This window comes from Anguilla rostrata, chromosome 4, assembly GCF_018555375.3.
Source record: "Anguilla rostrata isolate EN2019 chromosome 4, ASM1855537v3, whole genome shotgun sequence".
Classification (NCBI taxonomy): Eukaryota; Metazoa; Chordata; class Actinopteri; order Anguilliformes; family Anguillidae; genus Anguilla; species Anguilla rostrata.
The window spans coordinates 39,806,236-39,827,758 of record NC_057936.1 but is presented as its reverse complement, the minus strand read 5'-3'; the positions used below and the strand labels follow the sequence as shown (position 1 = coordinate 39,827,758).

Genomic DNA, 21,523 nt, shown 5'->3' with positions numbered 1-21,523 from the left:
CAATGGGACACAAGTGAGCCATAAACTTGAATTTAATCTCACAGAATTAGCCAAGCAGGCATCAGACTGGAGATTTAGGGTGGGTTCTGCTTTAAAACAGAAATAGCACTGAGATAAAGATGTGGCTGGGAAAAATTTCGGGTAGGGTGACCAAGAAGCCTACCGGGCGCAGCCTCTTTAAGTTAACCTGTATACTTTAATGCTAATACATTACTCCACCACCAGCTTTGTGGAGCCAATATTCCTGCCACCACAACATCTAGGGAGGGTTGCAGAATGTCACAAACCATTGAGAGTGAATTTCCTGTTCAACAGACAGAACATTTGAAGGGTATCGGAATTATGCCGATTGAATACGCCAAATGGCCCACGGACAAGGCCATGCTCTGCTGTCTGTGCACTCTATGAGAGAAGGCTGCACCCCCTCTCACACCAATCCACACAGCCTCGCTCCGCACTGACCTAAAGAGTATGGGTGAAACATGGTATTGACCTCACTGACCTAATGAGCATGGGTGAAACATGGTATTGACCTCACTGACCTAATGAGCATGGGTGAAACATGGTATTGACCTCACTGACCTAATGAGCATGGGTGACACATGGTATTGACCTGCAGAGCCAGAACTGAGAGGGACATGGAATCAGTAACTTCAGCAACTTGTTTTCAAACAATAATTTCAAAAGCTCAAAAATTGGAATGAGACAGGTTGTAGTTTTGAATTTCAGGTGTGACTATACTGTTGCATTCTTGAAGAAAGCATTAGCTTCTCACCCGGACTGCATCATCACAAATTCATCACTTATCATGCTTCACAGTTGCATAATCTGACCAAACATTCAGGGGTACACATTCATTTTCAGCAACCAAAGAGTATGCGCTCTGTGGTGCAACAAGATTTATCATCTCACAGAATTCAGCTGCCCCGTACTGTAGGACAGCTTTGCCATGGTCCAGCAGCCAGTCCATGGACTGTGGTTCAGTTTATTTTGCATCCCTGTTCCAGGGCAGTCGAGTGTGACGGTTAGACGGAATGTTTTTCCTCTGCCTTTGCGCAGACTGCCTCCCTATATATGATGATGTATTGCTCTCATCCTTCAAGGGAAGAGAATGATTTTGTGGGCAGAACTGCTGTTCTTCAGATAAGCTACGCTGAGGGGAAAGGGAATGGCTACAAGGGAATTTACTCAAGTAAACTAGAAGTCAAGTTTAGTAATCCACTCACTACGTGTTACTGTGCTGTCAAGTAGGCTAAATAAAGAAAAACCTGCTTGATGAACGTGTGAAAGATGGGTGCACTAATTCTATAGCCACATCTTAAGCTATGCTCTGTGCATCTCTCTCTCTCTCTCTCTCTCTCTCTTTCACACTCTCTCTCTCTCTCTCTCTCTCTCTCTCTCTCTTCTGTCCTCCCTCCCAGTGCTATGCCCAGTGGTCCTGCACGAATTGTCAGGCAGGAGCATTATACGGATAGCTTTAATAACCGGTGTCACTGACATCATAGCATCATTGACGTAGTCTCTCTGTTGAATGGGGGCATGCTGTTAAATAATGAATTTTGCTCGGATCACGTGGTCAAGCCTCTAAATAATTCAAACCGTTTTTACATCACGATACCCCCAGTCTGTACTTGCCCGGCTGGGAAGCTCGCAAATACAGCATCGGAAATGGAGATTTAGCAGGGCCCCAACGACACTAATCCGCACGGGGCAAAAGCGTGAGTGATTTTCTCCCACTATCCCTCCCCCTCTCTCTGTCTTAATATGGATTTTATTTTTTTGCGGAGAAAATGGCGCATATGGATGCTCGCGAGTGTTGTTTGTACATGCTCATAAGCGTTGTTCTTGAATTAATGCACTAGTAATGGTTTCCCTTGTGAAACTACCTGCAATTATTATGTGGGCTCAGCCTCGCAGCTTCGTCGGACGAATCTGCCCTCAACTCCAGCAGTTAAAGTGCAGGACCAGTTTTCTCCATTAACAAGCTCGGAAACCGTATTTAAATATGTGTAAGCTGTTCATATGATTATTATTTCTCTATGGTGGTATGTGTGCGTTTATAATTGATAAACTTGGATAATACGTGTGTCATCTGGGCGCAGTTATCTGTTGTTCCCCTAATCGTGAAAATAAGATATTTTCTGTTTTCATGAGCGATTCCCTGTATAAACAGTATTTATTCAAAATCCCTTTAATTTCTCTGCTTATTGTGTTTTTTGATGTGTAACAGAAAAGACTGGGTCGAGGTCTGTAGTCCATTGTTTGAACTTAGACAAAGCATTGTCCGATGAACTCTAAGTGGGATGAAATTTGATAGAGCGTCTGGTTTATAAATATTTCAAAACGTTGGACAACAATGACTTTTCTTGCTTTACTTCAGTTGGCATTGAAGTAACAATAGTCTCACACAGAAACTTTATGGGAAAATACAATTTATCTTCAACTGAAACGGGTAGGACAAGGCGAAACAGCAAATGTAAGTGAGGCACATTGTCGGACTGGATTCAAATCTATTGAAATTATTTAGGAGTCTCCGGTTGTATCCTTAGGAGAGGGAATGTGAAACAGAGCGAGCTTGATGATATTGCCATTATCACGTCGGCATTCCTAATCGGATCTCGCATATGACAGGCTGGTGATTGCATTGGAGTTAACAGTCACTTCAGTGAAAGTTATTTGTAACGTAGGTTGCCCGCTGTTCATTTTCATACATTTCTACACTGTAAAGCTCGCCGCATTCGATATTACTTTTCCCAGCCTGCTTCTGGAGCCGCATTTGAGGAGCTAGCCGCGGTGCTGAAATTCGCATCTTTCATACCTGTTCAAATCCGAAATCTTTTTTTGACGCTGTTTTTTGACCTTACGTGAAAAAAAGAATTGTAGTGCAGGGTATCATACTGCTATATATTTCTTTGGGTTAAAACTGAAAAGTCACAAAGGACTGCGCTTTATATTTCAGCTATGAATAATTAAAATACGTTTGTCGACTGAACAGCAATCCAGTAGGTCGTTTAGAACGCTGTTGTTGTTGCAGTTTTAAATATAGGTGGCATAAATTGTGACTATGAAGAGGAATAGAACCAAAGTCTATTTTATTCTTAAAACAGAAAGCATAATGCAGCTAATTTCCTTTAATATAACTGTGCTGTTATAGCATTGTTTTCCATAGACATGATCACTTAAACTAGAAAGAAGCTTTTATGCTTACGCCATGTCTTTTCGGTTTACTCACAGAGTGACGTACAGAAGGGTACATTGTTTTGAAAAGACACTAAAACACTTTATTTTAATTTTACCACCTATGTTTGTTTTTTCTTTAACAAATTTCAGACTTTATACTCATTTGTTGAAAGAAAATAGAACAAATACTGAATCAGAAAGCGAGAGGAAAAATACCTTACTGTAATTTCAAGAATCCATCCATTACAATAACAGAGAGAACCAATTCAATCATATCTCTCAAGCGGACACATGTAATGGCCTTCAAATGGATAAATGCTCTAAAACACTGGAGTAAATGTCATCTTTCTTTTGTTTGCATCTAAATTTGCAGTTACTATAATTTTTAGCAAATCATATCATAATCATATATTTTGTATCACATTTTTTTACACTTCTGAAGTGTGCCTTTTAGTTTATTTGAGGTATACATGCACTGCTTCTCTGCCAGCAAATGGTGGTGATTGAATTATTTTTATTCTTTAAAAAAGAGACATAACTGTTGTGCCCTTCCTCCATTAAAAAATACAAATAAATGGCTGGGAAGAAACAACTAGCAATAGCCAGGAAAACCTACATATGAACAGCAACCAGGCAAAAGTGGTGAAGCAAACATTTAAAAACTCTCAGAGTGGATTTTGTGGCCCTGCAGCTAAAGGAACTGATACTTCTTTTGAGAAAAAAAGAGGGACTATGGAATAAACCATTAGCTGAAGAGACATGTGGAATGGTTGAGATAAATATATCTAAAGCAACACAGTGAGGGACATGCATGCAAACTTGGCCACTTATTTCTGAGTCTCAGCTATTGACACTGTTTGTATTGCGGCCATGGTACAGTGTTAGTTCAGCAGCTAATATAAAAATGTCCCCATAAATATTCAGGTTTTAAAGGCATTTATCTTGCTTTTGGAGTAATTTATACAACTTTCATTCTTGCACAATATTCGTTTATACAGCTAGATCTATTTTTTATAGGGTGCAATGACAGTCCCCTACATGGCCATTGAACTTGCAGCCTCCTAGTTTCAAGCCCAGTTCCCTAACTGCTATGCTACACTACCACTGATGTGGTGTAGGCAGTAGGTGTGAAAGTCTTTTACGGACATAAAGAATATCTGTATGTGTTCAATGATAAAACAAAAAAGGACAGTGGCTATCTCAGCATATCTGAGCTGATATGCTTTCATACGACAGTCTTTTTGGTGTGGTGGCACTGTGGCTGGCAGAGACAGTACAGGTACAGGTATGAGGGGTATAATGATTTACCCTGAAATTCTTTTTCAGGAAATTCATGGTGGCGCAGTAGCACAGCTATTAGAAAACAGTGTTGCTGTAATATCACATAAAATATGGCATTCATGTCTCTGTTCAGTGTGTGTGGACTTCTAAAAATCTGTTACACACCATAACATCATAATTAATCTGTCCCCAGAGATTTTATGGGAAATTGGATTTTTTCATACAAAAATAATTTGTTGATTCATTTTTAAGAGTTTAATAATTAATATGATGCCAGTATTTCACAAGTTGATGCCAATGTCCAATGGAAAAGCCTTGAAAATGTTTCAGTTGAAGATGTGGTGCCTTGACATAGATTTGAGGAAAAAACAGGAACATCTGGGACTTGCAGGTGGGGTTAGCTCATCTTCACAGACCTGAAAAGCGCCCATTAGTTCCATGTCCTAGACTAGGAGGGCCACATGATTCACGTTCCAGTGATCTTTTTGAATTCTCTGTCCTGCCCTTCGGGCTCTAGCATGCTGGGGATGCTACGGCAGCAGGACCAGTGCTGCGCTTTGTATCTGATCGGTGATTCTATAACCCCACAGTTCTATTGTCGGATGCAGGCAGGGCTGAGTCACTGGCTGCTGTTTTGTCAATGAAATATGACCGCCCACACCCCACCCTCCCTTAAGCAATGACGTCAATACCTTGTGTGCACATAAAGGTCTAATGCAATCAATGGCTCTTCATCAGTCAAGGCCATCTGCATTTCAATCAGTAGCCTATTAGACACCCAGGACAGAGGAGCAACAACTGCGTCCCACGCACTCGGGTCCACCCCGATTGGCTGTGTTATGTGGTTGCACAGAACAGTGGTTGAGATGGATGACATGGACATTGTTTAGCACATTTTGTGTTTAAAAAAAAGGATGATCATAGTGGGAAGCTGTTGCTTTGGTTGAGTGATGTTTCTCACCACAGTGTCAGGCTATGATATGCTCATTTTAAATGCTGCCTTGATTGGAATGGGGAGCACTTTGTTTTGGAGAACATCACTTTTGCTTTGTTTTGATATGTTGAAAATGATATGCCTATAGTTGTATATAACTCGTAATGTTACTGTTGACAGATTCAAATTGTATTTATTCTTTTGTTATCCATCGAAGACCACAGTGGAAAGGCTTGTTTTTAGACATGCTTTTGTTGGTATCCTCTGTGTTCAATATTATCTTCTATGTTTTGTGCAATGTATATATTTTAACACAAAAGTAAAATCCCATCTACTCCCTTATTATCCCTAAGAACCATTACATTAAGTTATTTAGATTGTCCTGCGTGGCCTTTTGGGGACACGGGCTAAAAAAAAAAAAAATAACCAAAAGAAAGAATTGGTGTTTCGACATGGCGGATTGACCTAGATGTGCCAGTTTTCCATCTGATGGAGGCCATAATTTAAATTTCACACATTCCACTGGGGAAATTATGTTAGTTCAGACTTTATAAACCGCAAGAAAGGTAGTGCTATCAAATGCTATCGAAATGCACTGTCCTGAAAAGAAAACAGGATTTTTTTCTGTTTAGAGCAGTCTTTTGGTTGCGTCATTAACAAATGGCAAACAGCTACATAGCTATAGTAGCTCTACTTATTCTAGGGTTCTTGTGTAGGCAGGGCTGAAGGTGTACCCATACATGAGGGTAACCAGTGATTTCATCAGTTAAGGCTGTGTGGGCTCTTTGTGTTCTACTCCTATACTTTCCAGCATAGCTAATTCATGGTTATTTTCTTCTCTTTTGTCATTTGGAGCTGAAATCTAATCACTGGCACACAGATATTATTAGGCATTATGCAACGTTTTGCTGAATTTAATGCGTGTAAACTATTGCCAGGATTTAATGCCTTGCGTTATGTTTTATCTTGAACACAAATGACTCAAATGACCTAGAATTGATTCTCTTGGAATTCCATGCTGGACTTTCCCATATGAGTGGCATCCCAAAGAAAAAGGCAGAATAAAGTATCTTAAACCCTGGTCTGTTTTAGTACAGCTGCTTGTGGATCAAGACCCGTTCCACAGCTGTCCTTGAGTCAAGTTGCAGTCACAGGTGAATGGCCGGCCTGCGTAACCCGGTGGCTAGTTTTGTTCATAGCAAGGTGTGTGAAAATGCCTTGTTTATCCTCAGAATCCTGAGGGGAATGTGTGCTAAAAGCAGAGATGCAGTAGCAGCCTAATTATGTAATTGCACAGTGGCCTGCAAGGCTTGAGTGGAACAGGTACTACAGACACGCCCTCCCGCCAGCCCCCCGAGGCCCCTCTTTGTTCAGCTATGTGGGGGGAATCAGGTTCCTGTGCCATGCTGTTCCATAGCAGTGGTGAATGGGGGAAGCAAAGACCGAAACAGTAACAGGACTGAGTTTTCACCATCTTCTCAAAGTTAGCAAATGGCTTGCCAGTATATTATGGTTGAGACACCAAATCAATTTTGAATGTACACACAGGGGTTGTTTCAATACAGATATCACATTAGAGCATGGTCATCTTAACCTGCTTGAATATGAGCTTAATATGAAATAGCTTTTGTGGAGACCTTTTTAATGTTTTGTTTTATAGGACATTTACATAAAATTTATTATTATTATTGTTAGAAGCAAAATAGCAGGCAGAAATCAGGAGCAAGAACACCATGGACTTTTCTATGAAATAACAATTAATGTCTTAGTTCAATTATCATAGAACCCATAGAAACTAATTACCTAAAATAAATTCAAGTTTATTCATGCCAGGTAGTGGTGGACCACCTGCTGTAGTCGAGCACTTTTGATTTGGGAAGACTTAAATTAAAGCATCGATTTCCTTGAGAATTCAATGACTCATTGTACTATACATGTACAATGTACATTGTGATATACGTGGACTCTTACTTGTGCTACCCTGCTAACCTGAAAATAATATTTTTTGCTTTTTTTTTGGATGTGGCTACAGAGCCTGTGGCTTAGGATCAGCTTTCAACTGGGTGTTTGTTGCTATAACTAGTATGATGAAGCAAAAAGGCAAGTCGACTGGAACTAGTGTTACTGTAACCTTGAAATTGATTTTCCTCTGTGGTATCAGCTGAAGTTCACCAAGGGGATGAAAAGCAATGAGGAGCTGGCTTGTTTTCTGTTGGAGCTGTAAGTAAGGTTACCTCTAGCTATGCAGACGTTCAGTTTTTGACCGGAATGTTCAGTTTTTACAAATAATTTTGTTCTGTTTGTGGTCCCGACCAGACAATTCTGCCTAATGTCCCATCCGAGTAACTGATGCAAGAAATTTACTGGTAGTTTTTAATGAATTTGTTTGTCTGTGATCGGGTCGAGTACTCAGGGGTGAATGGAGGGGATTGAAGACAGAGTTGGAGACTTCTTTGATTGTAAACACAGGCTAAAACATGCTGCATAGTATGGCTTTTTACGAAATACCCCGAGTTCAAATCTTTCGTGAATTGAGTTACTGTAACTTCACACTTTTTTTCTGAAAAACTACATAGACCGGTTACGTAAACAGTTGCACAAAGGAAACATTGATGAATAGACACATTTAAATGAACGGCATTCTGCCAGAAACTGTGATCTGTCAGTGATCATTTTATGATCTACTGTGCATGCCTCTTAAACCCATAAGCTTAGATGTAAGCACAATCCACTTCTACTGCAAAAAGGGTTTTCATGGAAGTGGTAGCTTACTTATTCAGTGCTTATTCAGAGAACTGTGAATCAGTACACTCCCTGTCTGGATAAGTAATCATTGTTATAATAAACACTGAGTCCCAGAAATATATTATAATGATACTGAGGCCTGTCTTAATTGTTCATTCATTTTTCAATTGTTTAACTTTTTTAAGCCCAGGGCAACAATCCCATGGAAAATCATTAAAAAAGCTCCTAATCCTCTTCAATTTTGTTCATTACAATGTTGAAATTTATTCAAAATACAGCTGGCACGTGTGTATTAATTTATTTGGACAGCTGTGCAATGAGTAAGTCACATTTAGAAAGATAGATGCTTGACTCACAGAACTTCTAATAACTTATTTCAAAGGATATCCTTTTAAACTGTGATTATTCATAGAGTAGCTTTCCCCCTCTCTCATCCAATGAATCATTCTTAAGTGTTGTATTAATATTTTAGAGGTCTCATTTGTACAGCACCTACAGTATCATGCTATACTAGCCATTTGAACATACTTGGTTTGTGGCCCTTGCTTTCTTATTCGCTGGAAAGCTGGAATTGTGTTTGTGAGGTGAAGGTGTCAGGTTTGGGGAAAGTTCTCAAACTTGCTTGGAACCCAAAGGGTAGAGAAGGACATGCTTTAGATTACCAGGTAAAACCTGGTATTGATTTTCAAGGGTAACCTGATCAGGAACCAACAATACAGTGGTTGTAACTGGTAGCATACTTAAGGTCCATGGCACCGAAAAATTATAACCGAAAATAACTTTCCCCAAATTTAGTATAAAGGGTGTGCCATTTTCAAATGGAACATTTTAAAAAAATAATTGTTCAGTTGTTAAAAAAAGCCAGAACAAAATAATCAGGAGTTTTAGTATATATTTTATTATTATTTTTTTAAATGATTTTTGTGCCCAGTGTGGGGCTGAACAATTCCTACCCTAATTTGGAATGGTCAATTTTCTGCAATTTTCAGATTGTCAGAGCCTGCGACCTTCTGGTTGCCTATTCAGCTCCTAAACCATGACTTCTCATTGCTGCCTGAGGACATGGTGAGCAATGGTGTGTAGTTCCTGTTCCTGCATGCACCGTGGCTCATACATGCTGTCATGCGTGGTGCTCCCTGTGATATCACAGATATGTCAAGGAGAGACATTTTTTTCTGTCAGCTTTACACATCTCTCCTGCTGAGTTCTCTTGAACCGTGAGCTGGGCTCTGCTCATTAAAAACTCCCTTCCACCTGATGCAGCTGAGCGTCTGCTCTTCACAGGGCTTCAGCTGCCAGTCTCCCTCTCTCTTTCTCTCCCTTACTCTAATTCTCACTCTCTATCTCTCTTGCTTTCTGTCTCACACACTCTGTCTTTCTCTCTTTTGCTGTTTCTCCCACTGCTTTTCTATGTACTATTGAAGCCAGTCTCATTTTCAAAGGGGGGGGGGGGAGAGGGAGAGAGAAAGAGAGATGATTTTTATATATCAAGCATGTGACTTATTTTTAACTGATGTTTATTGTTCTGAAATGCAAGCTCTGGTCTTAAGATGGTGGCACATATTCATACAGATGCTTAAGAACAGATTTTTATACAGTGGAACAGAACTTATACAGCCTTCATGCTACATTTCACAGAAAAAATGAAACACACATTACAAAAAATTTCCATATCAGTGGTCATTTTGTCAAAATTTGCTCTCAGTTCTAATTAGATGCAGCAGCACTGGAACATTTTCGCTAGAGGGCGGAGAGTGACATGTTGAGTATCCATGGAAACTTCTCACACCGTTTACATGGACATGTTTTCAGAAACATACAGTACACTCAACCTTGTGTGACATTTAATGATGGTGTAGCTTGAGTGACAGATGATGGTGATGTCTTGATTTTTTAATCTTTGGTGGAGAAACTAATGGTTTTCTAAATCCTGTCCTATCAGTGACAGACTGTATTTTCCTGTAACCTCTTACCACGTTTGACATAACCCCAGATGGCATGCAACAGTGTGCTTAGCCAATCCAGTCTCTCTCATATCAACAGCACAAACTAATCTTTTGATAAACAGGGCATTATAGGTTCTCTTCCTTGGTTATACCACATCACCAGCACCTGATCACCTCTCAGAAAGCTATGTGGTCTATCGTGGTCCGGTCATTAAATCAATATGGCAACCTGAAATATTTAACCAGTATCCAATGTACTTATGCAAACCCCCAAATCCCTAAAGATTTTGGCCTTCAGAATCCTCTCACTGGAGGTTTACTCCCTACTCCCCCTCTCTGGGAAAATGTATTTGTAGTTCATTCAGGTGAACATGTCCTGGTAATTATTGAAGCACTGGAAAAGGACTCTTGGTCTTGTTTGCCTTTTATCTGTTGTGGATCTTGAGTAAATAGTGAGGGACATGGCAGCCTTGCCTGCTGTGGAGAGGCATCTTTCTCTGGGTTCGTAGCCTGTGCATGCTGATGGAAATGACAACAATTAAAATGTATTCTGCTTCTCTGTCCATGAGCAGTAGTGTGTCATAGTGATTTGGAAACTAGGCTTGCAGATGTGATTACCAGGCAATGCACTCTTGAGCTGGGTACTTAACTTCAATTGCTTCGGTACATATTGTATCTAGCTGCATAAATGGATGCTATCTGAAAATGGAAGTAGTGTTAGTCATTCTGGATAAGAGCGTCTGCTAAATGCTTAATATATAATGCTAATTTAAAATGTCCAGACGATCCCGAAAAAACACATAACTCCCCCGGCTAATGGCTGTGCTGTGATGGCACTGCAGAAAAACTAACAAAAAGCAAAAGAGGGGAAACACTGCAAGATTGCTGAAAATGTGTTTTGTGTTTTTTTTTTTTTTCCGGGTGAACTCTTTCTGAATCCAGAATGTTGCATAATTGGTGTTCGTGGGTGATATTTTCCTGTTGACATCATGTGGGCCTCTGCAGCTCTGGGAATGATGTAATGAGCAGTCTGATTTCTCATTTTTCAACCTCTCTTTTGCTGACCTCACCGGAGCCATAAGATGCGCACCACACATCAAAAACTGCAGAATCCTGAAACCGACAAAATGCTATTGGGAGGTTAAGAAAGACAGAATCAACAAGAAACCCAATAAATCGCAACAGAGACTTTCGAAAATTCCCATCAAACCTGATAGAGAAGATGAGAGGTATTTTTAAAGGCCCCCCATCCCACCAAAAAAGTAACAAAAAATGTAATGTAATTTACCATTATACCCTCAACAGACCCAGATCCAGCAATTCATTTTGAGTCTCTGGTCTTAATTTCAAGAAACATGTAAAAAAAAAGGTATTTTCTCAAATATTTGATCATCAGCATGTTTTTGCCATCCAAGACACTTGTGAAATGTCAAAAAATGTTTAGATTTTTTTTCAGCCGGGGTCTCAGGAGGATATGCACTTTGTACCCAGTCTCTTAAATTGAAGGGGAAATACACCCAACCCCCCACCCCCACCCCCCCACACCCTGGAAATCCACTTACTCAGGCTCTCTGCAAGCTGGTTGTACAATATTTGACCACAAAGAAATGAAAAAAGATAGAACATGCCCTGTACTCCTCCTTTAAGAGATATAACCCATGACTCAATTTCTTTATATAAATAGCCATTCTCCCTATCCAGCTGTACACACGGGTCTGTTTTTAATGACTGCACTGTTGATGCCCCACCCCTGCCTTTCTGGAGAACAGCACAGGAATCATGGAAAAAAGACCAAACTGTATCAGCCTGCCACATCAGCAGCAAACGGGGGAACAAATGAGAGAGAGTATTAAGTGGCTAAACAAAATGATTGATTATAATATGTTGCGCTTTATAATGAAAAAAAGTAAAAAGGCACTTGGTTAGAAGTCACTGATAAAACATGAATGTGCTACCAAATTTAGAGTCTGACTACACAGAGTCCTGCTCTTGCGTCACAAGGTGAAGCAATGACCTGGGACCGTAGTTGCTATTTAGCTGTAAGTCTATCATCTGTCTTCACAGGTGTGATTCTAAAATAAAATACACCAGGCTGATCTCTCCAGCATATACATCCTTTCAGCGTGCTGTCTGGAACAGCACAATGTCCTGCAGATTTATATACACAAAGGCCTGAGGCTGTTTTAAAGATTTACTGATCTGTCTGTGACGCCAGCAGATAGACACTTGTGATTAAAAATGGAACAAATGAACAGTATGGTATTTGTGATAGGCCCTATGCTTGCCAGAAAAAAGAGAAACAGTAAAAAAAACTTGATGAAAGGTACATCAAACAGTAGTGTTATGAATCATAATAAAAAGGCTTGTGGAGTAATATGTCTTGTTTTTTAAACACTGCTGCTGACAACGTGTAGAGCCTGCACCATAAATGTTGTGGTATTGTTTGGCCCAAAATAAATATGCACTCTGCTTCTACTTTGGAAAGGAGGCAGGATTTCTCAAATTGCACATGTGGTGTGGATCAGTACTGTATGTCCCCCAGGGCCGAATCTAGGGGGGGGGGGGTGGCATTACCCCCCAAATTCTTACCATTCACTTTGAATAATCAATTATTTTGATTATGATCAACCCCTAGAGACAAAAACCTTAAATTAATATGTGTCACTTTCTACTCTTTCTCTGCTCAGGAGGCTTAGCCAATCATAAAAATGCTCTGTTAGATAATAATTTAACTAGATACAGAAATGCACAAGGAAAAACGTACTAAAACTTTTTAGACATTACCTTGGTTTGTGAAATGTTTGCAGCTTAATTTCTTGCTGGAAGGTGTCTCCTGAAGTTCAGTGTAGTAGTGTAGTAGTATCAGTGATAAACAGTGATGTACATCCTGTCCCTTTCATGGACAGCCATTCCACTGTGCCACCTTATTGCATACACTCAGCCATGCATTAGAGTCATATGGTAGAGTTCAACATATGGAGAAATACTTGGAAATATTTAATTTTGTTATTACTTTTCTGCAATATGAAGTTATGTTCTATGGTTCCTGTTATCCTTTGAAAGCAGAGGGTAGCTTTAGAGAGAAATGCTGTTACTTTATCAAAATGCCACAGAATAATTGGAATACTTGAAATTGATATTATTTACCAGTAATATGAAGAAGTGTTCTATGGTTTTATGTTATCTTTTATCCTTTTGAGTGTAGGAAATTACAGGAAATTTGTCACATTACAAGTGGATACTCAAAGTGATGCCTCTGTTTAGCAGAAACCCTGAATGCAGTTTCATGTTGTATATTGGGATATTATACAGTGAAAGAGGGGAGGAGATGGTGGGGAAAATCTCAAAGACAATACTTTCAATTGTGAATAAAAACCCCTTTGCAACTGTAAAACAGATCAAGAACACTCTCCAGGATGTAGGCATAGATGTGTTAAAGACTACCATAAAGAGAAGACTATACTAGCATAACCTCAAATGGTTCACTGCAAGATGTAAACCAAGCTTCAACAACAGAACTGCTAGATGCTAGATGAGAGGTTGCTATAAAATACATAAAAAATTTTATCCCTGAAAAAAGTCTTACGGACGGATGAAATTAGTATTTACCTGTACAAAAGTGATGGAAAGAGGAAAGTTTGGAGAAAGAAAGAAACCAAAACATCCCAATCTGTGAAACATGGTGTTGGTAGTGTTATGGCTTGGGCTGCCACTGGAACTGGCTCACTTCTCTTTATTATGATGTGACTGCTGACAGCAGCAGCAGGATGAATTCTCATGTCTTATCTGCCCCAATTCAAACAAATGCCTCAAAATTTGTTGGATGGTGCTTTGCCTTCCAGCGAGACATTGAGTCCAAACATACTGCTAAAGCAATTAAGGAGTTTTTCAGGGCCAAAAACTGTAATGTTCTTGGCTGGCCAAATTAATTACCCAACCTAAATCCAAATTGACATGTGTTTCACTTGCTGAAGACAAGACTGAAGGCACAAAGCACCTGAAACAAATAGGGACCAAAGATGGTTGCAGTTCAGGCCTGGCAAAGCATCACCAGGGAAGACATCCAGCATCATGTCTATGGATCGCTGACTTTAGTCAGCCATGGAATGTGAAGGATTTGCAACCACGTACTAGATATGATGACTTTATTTAAGATTATGTTCATTTGTTCAATTACTTATGGTCTGCTAACACAAGGAGATGACATATAAAAAAGACTGTAATTCCTACACAAATCACCTAGCATGGATGTAAATAACAATTCCTAAAAATAATTATTGTTGCAAAAACTCTTGAAAGGGAGAAAAACCCCTTTTTTCAGAGAGCTCCCTCTATCCATAATATCCATAGCCCTCCTGCATTTCTGACTGTTGGTGTAGCGAGATTGCTCTGGGCAACCCTTCCTCCTTCAAGATTTGTTGCTTTCTTTCATCATTATTAATGCTGGACACTAGAATAGCATTACTGCCACTGCAAGTGATTTAACTTGTTGCTGGTAGATTTTCTTTCAGCATCTTAATGAACCCTGACATACAAAAGTAAAGGGACAATACTCCACACAATGGCCATAGGTTCACAATACCACTGTTGTTTGGGTGCAAATGGTGTGCAATCATGAAGGCTTGAATATACACGTAGTCAAGTAGAGGTGTGGAATGATCCTGATGCTGAGGCTGTATCACCCCAGTCTTATAGGGCGACTGAAAATATCCAGCTTCCTGGAAATATATCAGGATGACAGAGGACGATTGAGGTCACAACAAGTCTGATCAGGCATCCATCAAAACCCAACCCACAATGACACAACATCCCCATTCCCATAACTCTCTGACGACCAAGAGGGAGTAGTGTTTCTATGTCTAAGAAACTGTCCACCTGTCATACCCAGTCCCGCCCAAATGTACACTCATATTTTCTAGGTTTTTGTTGTTCCTCTCTTCTCCTTTGTTCAAGCCTATTCTTTTCTCTTTTTTCCTTCAGCTTTGTTTGTACAGTTACTCCCTCCCCGACCCCCTGTGCGTATGAAAAGGGACAAAACCTCAATAAAGAAACAGCTGCTTTGCTATTGTTCTACATGCATGCTATAGAGTCAGGCAATGATCAGATGGATGGAACAGCAAAGCAATGATAGCACTTCCTGTTTGCAGAAGAAAATGTTCCTGGTTTAGAGGCCACTCTGACAGGAGAACCACACCTCTCTTCAAACTGGGGCTCTGTCTCCAGATTTAACAGAACTGTGCTGTGTAGAATCTGGTGTTGACACTTACAGAACCTGGGGAAGTGACAGTTTACAGGACAGAAAGAGAGGCCCTGTGGTTGTTTCTGGGTCTGTGGGCTCTCTCTCTCTTTCTCCCTTTCTGTCATACTCTCTCTCATTTCCTCTTGTTCCTGTATGGTCTCTCTACCTTTTCCCTTTCCTCTTTCTCCAGTCACTATCTCTGCACACTGTGCATTATATGTCTCTCAACACTCTCTCTCTTTCTCTGTGATTACATTTGTGTCGGTGAGAGGCTGGTATGATTAAGTAGAGGAAAGAAAGCCGTTGTGGGAAGTGATTAAGCGTAGAGGAAATGGAGGAGCAAAGAGAAAGGAGGAGAGAAAAGGTCAAAAAGAAACAGGAGATGTGAAACCCAAACAAAAATCAGTACATGCACGGACACTTCAATACTTGTGATTTTCCTGTTCAAGCCTGAATGACTCCTCCTTTTCAGCATCAGTCTTCTGTTAGCAGGATGTAGTGATGTTGGAGCTTTTAGCTTTGCCTGTGTCTGGCAGTTTGCCTCCTTCAGTGGACCTCTTCCGAAAGCAGAAGCTTGTTGAAAATGAAAGCCTGTCATGCATGTTTTTCCCAGAGCATGGCTCCACAGTGTTTTTTATTGGAGCTCAAATGCCACCCACTCTCCTCCCCAGTAACACTACTTCAAAATCCTTTCATTTTTTATCTTTGTCGTCTAATGAGAGGCCGGATGCCATGGCAACCCCACACCTGTGTAAGAGCAACTCTGATGACAAAGTTTTTTTTTTCCGAATTACTATTCTTAACTGATGCTTAAGTGATTATTGTGATGCTTAAATTTATTTGGAACCATGTTGTGGTTTCACTGTTTCTCCTCACATATTTCAATCCCATGGGAAAAATAACTAATTTTTGGGACTATTGCTCTTCAAAGATGCTTTCTTGACACATTCTGATATGTTCACTACTGCAACAGTAGGGTAGTGATGATAATGATGAGTCACTTTCATGGGGTCTTTCATTTGAGAAATTGGTCCATTCCTGCTATGCAGGACTAATCATTTGATAGTTTCTTCCTGAAACTATCAAATGATTAGTTTTATGGTCCTCTTTATTTGTCTAATATTTCACTCACAATTAGGATTTGCCAGCCTCCACTTCACACCAATTGTAGCAAATCCCCAGTCTCTTTTAAAATAAATAAAAAAAAACTAGTGTTGCTATTATTAAATGTTTAATGTCTCTGTTTTTTCAATTGATGACAGTCTGCTTTTCAGTTTTTGTACTCCACAATCTTGTCTTTATGTGAGTGTATATGGCAGAACCTTTGATATGGACTTGCTCAAGTTACATTGAGAAGTGTCAAAGCCTGCTGTGATTTTGCAAAATAGTTCTATAAAGTGGCCACCCGGATCCAGATTAAAGCTCATCTGAAAATAACTGGAAGCATATAATGCGCTTTTGTTCATTCAAAATGTTCAAAGTATAGGGTGATAAACACCTTTTCCAAAGTGGCTTGCAGCTTCAGTATTGAATAATCAATTTGTCCCTCTTTTCAACATGCAAGCCTTCCACAGGGAAAGCCAGAAGCATGCCCTTTCATCATGATGGTCAAATAGAAACAAAATAAGGACTGAAAAACTATATCAGCGGTCAGCAGGTATATATGGCAGGCCTGAATATCTGCTCAGAAAATGACTTTGACTTAGCCAAAAATGCTTAAGGACGTGTGCAAGTCTTCCAAGGACTTCATCATAATGTGAACACTTACTGTGAACTTATATTTCAGTTTTAAATGAAAACATATATCAATCATTCTTAATAATAATGTCAGGTAATAAATCAATCATATTAATACTACTAAAGAAGTACTCTATTAATTATAATAGACAAGAAGGAAAAATAAAATGAAAGAAAACAAAACAAATGTGTGACCGTGTAATAATACACCAATATCTATTGGTTAACAAAATTAAAAAATGTCTGCTTCTTTAAATATATTGAAGTTTGTCAGCATCTGTAAAACAGGTGAATTCATATGACACTGAACAGATTGGCCACTAAATTGGTCCCAACTCAAATCGCCTTCCAATTTCATAGAATCCTTTGAATCTGGCCCTGGGAAAGGCAGAGAAGAAGCACTGGGGTTCCGAGCTCTCATAATTAGTTCCCCTAAATAGCAGTGAATTTATCCACAGTTAGTGTTCCTGTCTCAGGGAACTCGTCTTCTGGATGCAGCATGAACTGCAGCTCTCTCTCTCTCTTTTCTCTCTCTCTCTCTCTAACCACAACTGTGATAATAACACCACTACCAGACCTGCCTCTTCCAAGCTTTGAGTACAATTGGAGCCAATTCCCAGTATGTTTTGGCTAGAAAAGCAAGTTCCTGAAGCTCAATTCATTCCTGTTGCTCCTGTGTGCCTGCAGAGAGTCTAAGTCTTATTTTTTACTATCTTGAATCGACAGTCCAGGCGTTTCTCAAACCATGGCCCAATTAGCACAGAACACACAGGAGCAGGTCATTTGGCAATATTTGTTCGATTAGCTGACAGCAGCTTGCAAATTTTTTTGTGTGAAGCCGATATTAACTGAAGCCATTCAGGTTTCATGCCTTACTCAATCGTATAACAGCAATGTCCCTTCTACGGATTGTATCTGCGGGCTTTAGGCTACAGGCTCAACTTATTAATCAGTACAACCACTCTGCCACCCCACTAATCTTTTCTCATTCTGTTTTTTTTCTGGTTGCAGGACTAGCATCCTTGAGCCACGAAACCTCTACTGAGATGAGGACAGAAGCTGTCATGGACTGTCTGTGAGGAGTGGAGAAAAATAGAGCGAGAGAGTGAGGGCTAGAGAGAGCAAGAGAGAGAGGGAGGGAGAGAAGGAGAGTGATAAATCCCTTTTTCTGCCACTCCCATCCAGCCTTCAGTCACAACATTGGGTAGTGGGTTCCTCCCTCCCCCAACCCCACCAAGGCCTTGCCTAACACAGAGAGACAAAGCATCCCCTCTTCCACCTGCCTACGTTTGCCTACCTTCCCCTTCTCTGCCCCTACCCAGGATTTAGCCTTGTGACTCTAGGGTAGCCCCTCCCAAGATGAGCGCAGTCTTTGCCAAACTGGACCCCCGTCGGGTCCAGTGGGAGTCGACATGGTACGCCTTCCACTCTCGCATCCTGCGGACCAAGCCTGTTGAGTCCATGCTGGATGGAGGCGGGGGTGGGACTGGCCCACATGGCACCAAGCTGGCACGGGTTCTGACCACTGTGGACCTGGTGTCCCTAGGCGTGGGCAGCTGCGTTGGCACTGGCATGTACGTGGTTTCCGGGCTCGTCGCCAAGGAGATGGCAGGCCCCGGGGTTATCATGTCCTTCATCATTGCAGCGGTGGCCTCTATTCTCTCAGGTGATTCCCCTACCAACCCCTACCGCCGTTTCCACTTCCTCCTTCCAAAGAAGGGCTTCCTGTTTGCTTACTAGCACTTACAATGCTCACGCAACATTCTCACAACCTTTTTGAAACATTGTTAACCTTGCAACCTGGACGCGGTGTTGCAACAAGAATAATACTGTACGTTGTAGTTTGCCTCCCAGTCCGCTAAACCCACAGTTACAGTATTTTGCAACCAGCTAGTTTTTAGTGCTTCCTGTATATTTGCTACAATGCAATTCCAGCTATAGATTCATATTCATTACAGGTGTGAGAATACCACTGAACACAGGCCCATAGCTGCAGTGCCACTGGGTGGCTGCATCTCTCTTCAATATATCAGTAGGTCTCCCTCTGTGTGGCTTTCGATCTCAAACCTGATCCGAGTCTCACAGGCGGGGTTGAATTTCCATTTCTGGAAAAAGTGACACTCGCTACCTCTCTGCCTGGTGAAAGGAGGAGAGCTCATGACCGCTGTGTGGTGCCTTCTGGCAAAGCTCAGATCATGTGTCAACCACCTTAAAGGAACGTTATACACACCATCTGGAGAGATGTGCATGAGCCACTTCTGTTCAAGAGAGACTCTAGAGGCCCTGCAGAGACACTTTAGAGACTGTCCATGCTGTTTCTTTAGGCACACTATCTCTATGGACCTCCACAGAGACATTTTAGAGACTATCCGCTTGTTAAGCCGTGACGTATCAACCTTCCGATAATACTGTTTCTGGGTACTGCCTTGGCTGAGGCTTTCGTCTTTTCAACATGCCGCAGTGCTGTGTCCCTTGATGTTTGAAAAGATCTGAGTCCAAAAAAACTATTCAGTTGTCATTTTACTGCTTTCCTTGCAATGAGAAAGAGAAGAGGAAATGGCTGCAGTTGATAATTAAGTTACAATTCTTAAACAAATTAAGAAAAACAAAGTTTGGTGCCAGTGGGTGCTAACGTTAGCTAGCTGTTTACATCCTACCTCTCCTTATCAGTTCTCATTATGCATGTACATTAGTGCACAACCTGTCTACATTACAGTTTATCATTACTGTACACCTGCTACCATATATTCCCACTGTATTATATGAAGGGAATAAACCACGACGGGCTGTCCCATTATTGGAAAATAATGGTAGTTTTACTATTTGCACCGTTGTTAAGCAAAAACCTCTAGTCGTTAATTCTATGAAACCAACGATTCTATCAAGAAAAAATAGTTCCTTCTTGATTTATACCATACAATTAGCACCAATTTTGGTCACTTTGCCATACATTATTTAAGAAAACTGCATGAAACCATTAACTCAATCAAATGAATCTCCCTAGCTCTGTCTTGCTTTTTAAATGGTGTGCGTGCAGTGTAGACGTAATGTCTTTCTAAGCCCCCCTGAAACGGGTTTTGAATGCCAGCTAGCTTTATGATAGGTTCGCCATCACTTGTCACCTAGCCAATATTAAAATTCTTGGTTTTAGGTCAGAATGGTCTCAGCATGCTTGTTATGCCGGCTAGCTAGCTAGCTAACTATTGAATTGTATTCAAAACAACGGTTACTACAAACAGAATCGTTCACAAAGATACAGATGAAAATGCGTCCTGTAGCCATGAGTTAAATACGGAACACCTATTCTACTGTCCAAATAAGGGACGATTCCGTATTTTGTGGGATGGTTGGCATCCCTAAATGAAGTAACAAGAACCGTAATTCAGTGTTTCCATCTATAGAGGGTATGCATTGACGTCACTTTCCCACCGGAATAAGCCCCCTCAGTCGGGACTGGTGGCAAAAAATGCTGCCACATGGCTGCCTTTAGTATAGAAAACTGCAAAACCGGGAGTAAAACAAACGATTATCTGCTTAAATTATAGGCAGTTGGCCTCGACAGTGATCCTTACAACTTACCAAAGAAACAGTAGTCCATGGACATTCAACAAGAAATCGGAGCTATCTTTTTACAGACTGCCGAAAGCTAAAGAAAAGAGAAGCGATGCATCGCTGCAATTCGCAGAAACAACTCGAATCCAGGCACTGAAACGTGGATTTGCGTTTGTTATTTTGTGTCAGGTATGTTGGATTTTTGGGTAAAATCATACCTTAATAATTTATATGCTTGGCTAGCTAATACTATCTAACCACCCCCCCTTTGTTTGTAGAACACAAGGCTCATCATCATGAATGTTTTTTTAATAAATGCTGACAAAAACTTTACAGTTACACAGAATATAAATTAAAGACGCTAAATATTTAATTGATGAGTAGTCAATACAGTAGCCTACATAATTTAAGGTATGATTTTACCCAAAAATCCAACATACCTGACACAAAATGACAACCGCAAATCCACGTTTTGGTGCCTGGATTCCAGTTGTTTCGGCGAATTGCAGCAATCCATTTGCTTCTCTTTTCTTTAGCTTTCCGCAGTCTGTAAAAAAAGATAGCTCCGATTTCTTGTTGAATCTATTTGTACAGTCAATCGCACAACAGCTCTTTCCCATTTTAGATGTGTTTTCACGGCATTCAAGCTGACCGCTAACGCTATCACTCAGTAGTCTTTCTGCCACTCAGTGGGTGTAACCGCAGTGACTTCCACCTACTGTGACGTCATGTGCATACTCTCTAGTGCGAAATTGGACACTGAAAAAGGGAGGGGACGTAACAACAATTAAAAATCGAAAGAATAATGTTGCTGTTTTAACTGCTTTAGAATGCTGGATTTTGTAGCGCATTGATATTATTGGTGCCTCACTAAAGAAGGAAGTGATCGTGAAATGGTACACAGGTTTG

The 21,523-nt window shown here is 40.5% G+C and overlaps 1 protein-coding gene across 1 annotated transcript in view; it reads left to right on the top strand.

The window, feature by feature from the left end:
• The first annotated feature begins 1,445 nt into the window (after positions 1 to 1,445).
• The window catches only part of slc7a14b (solute carrier family 7 member 14b), a 34,080-nt gene continuing 14,002 nt past the window's right edge, over positions 1,446 to 21,523 (top strand). Inside the window, exons 1-2 of the mRNA XM_064332620.1 lie at positions 1,446 to 1,718; positions 18,074 to 18,728. Of these exons, the coding sequence (XP_064188690.1) occupies positions 18,422 to 18,728 (307 nt within the window). The 5' untranslated portion in view covers positions 1,446 to 1,718; positions 18,074 to 18,421. The remainder of the gene's footprint in view (positions 1,719 to 18,073; positions 18,729 to 21,523) is intronic.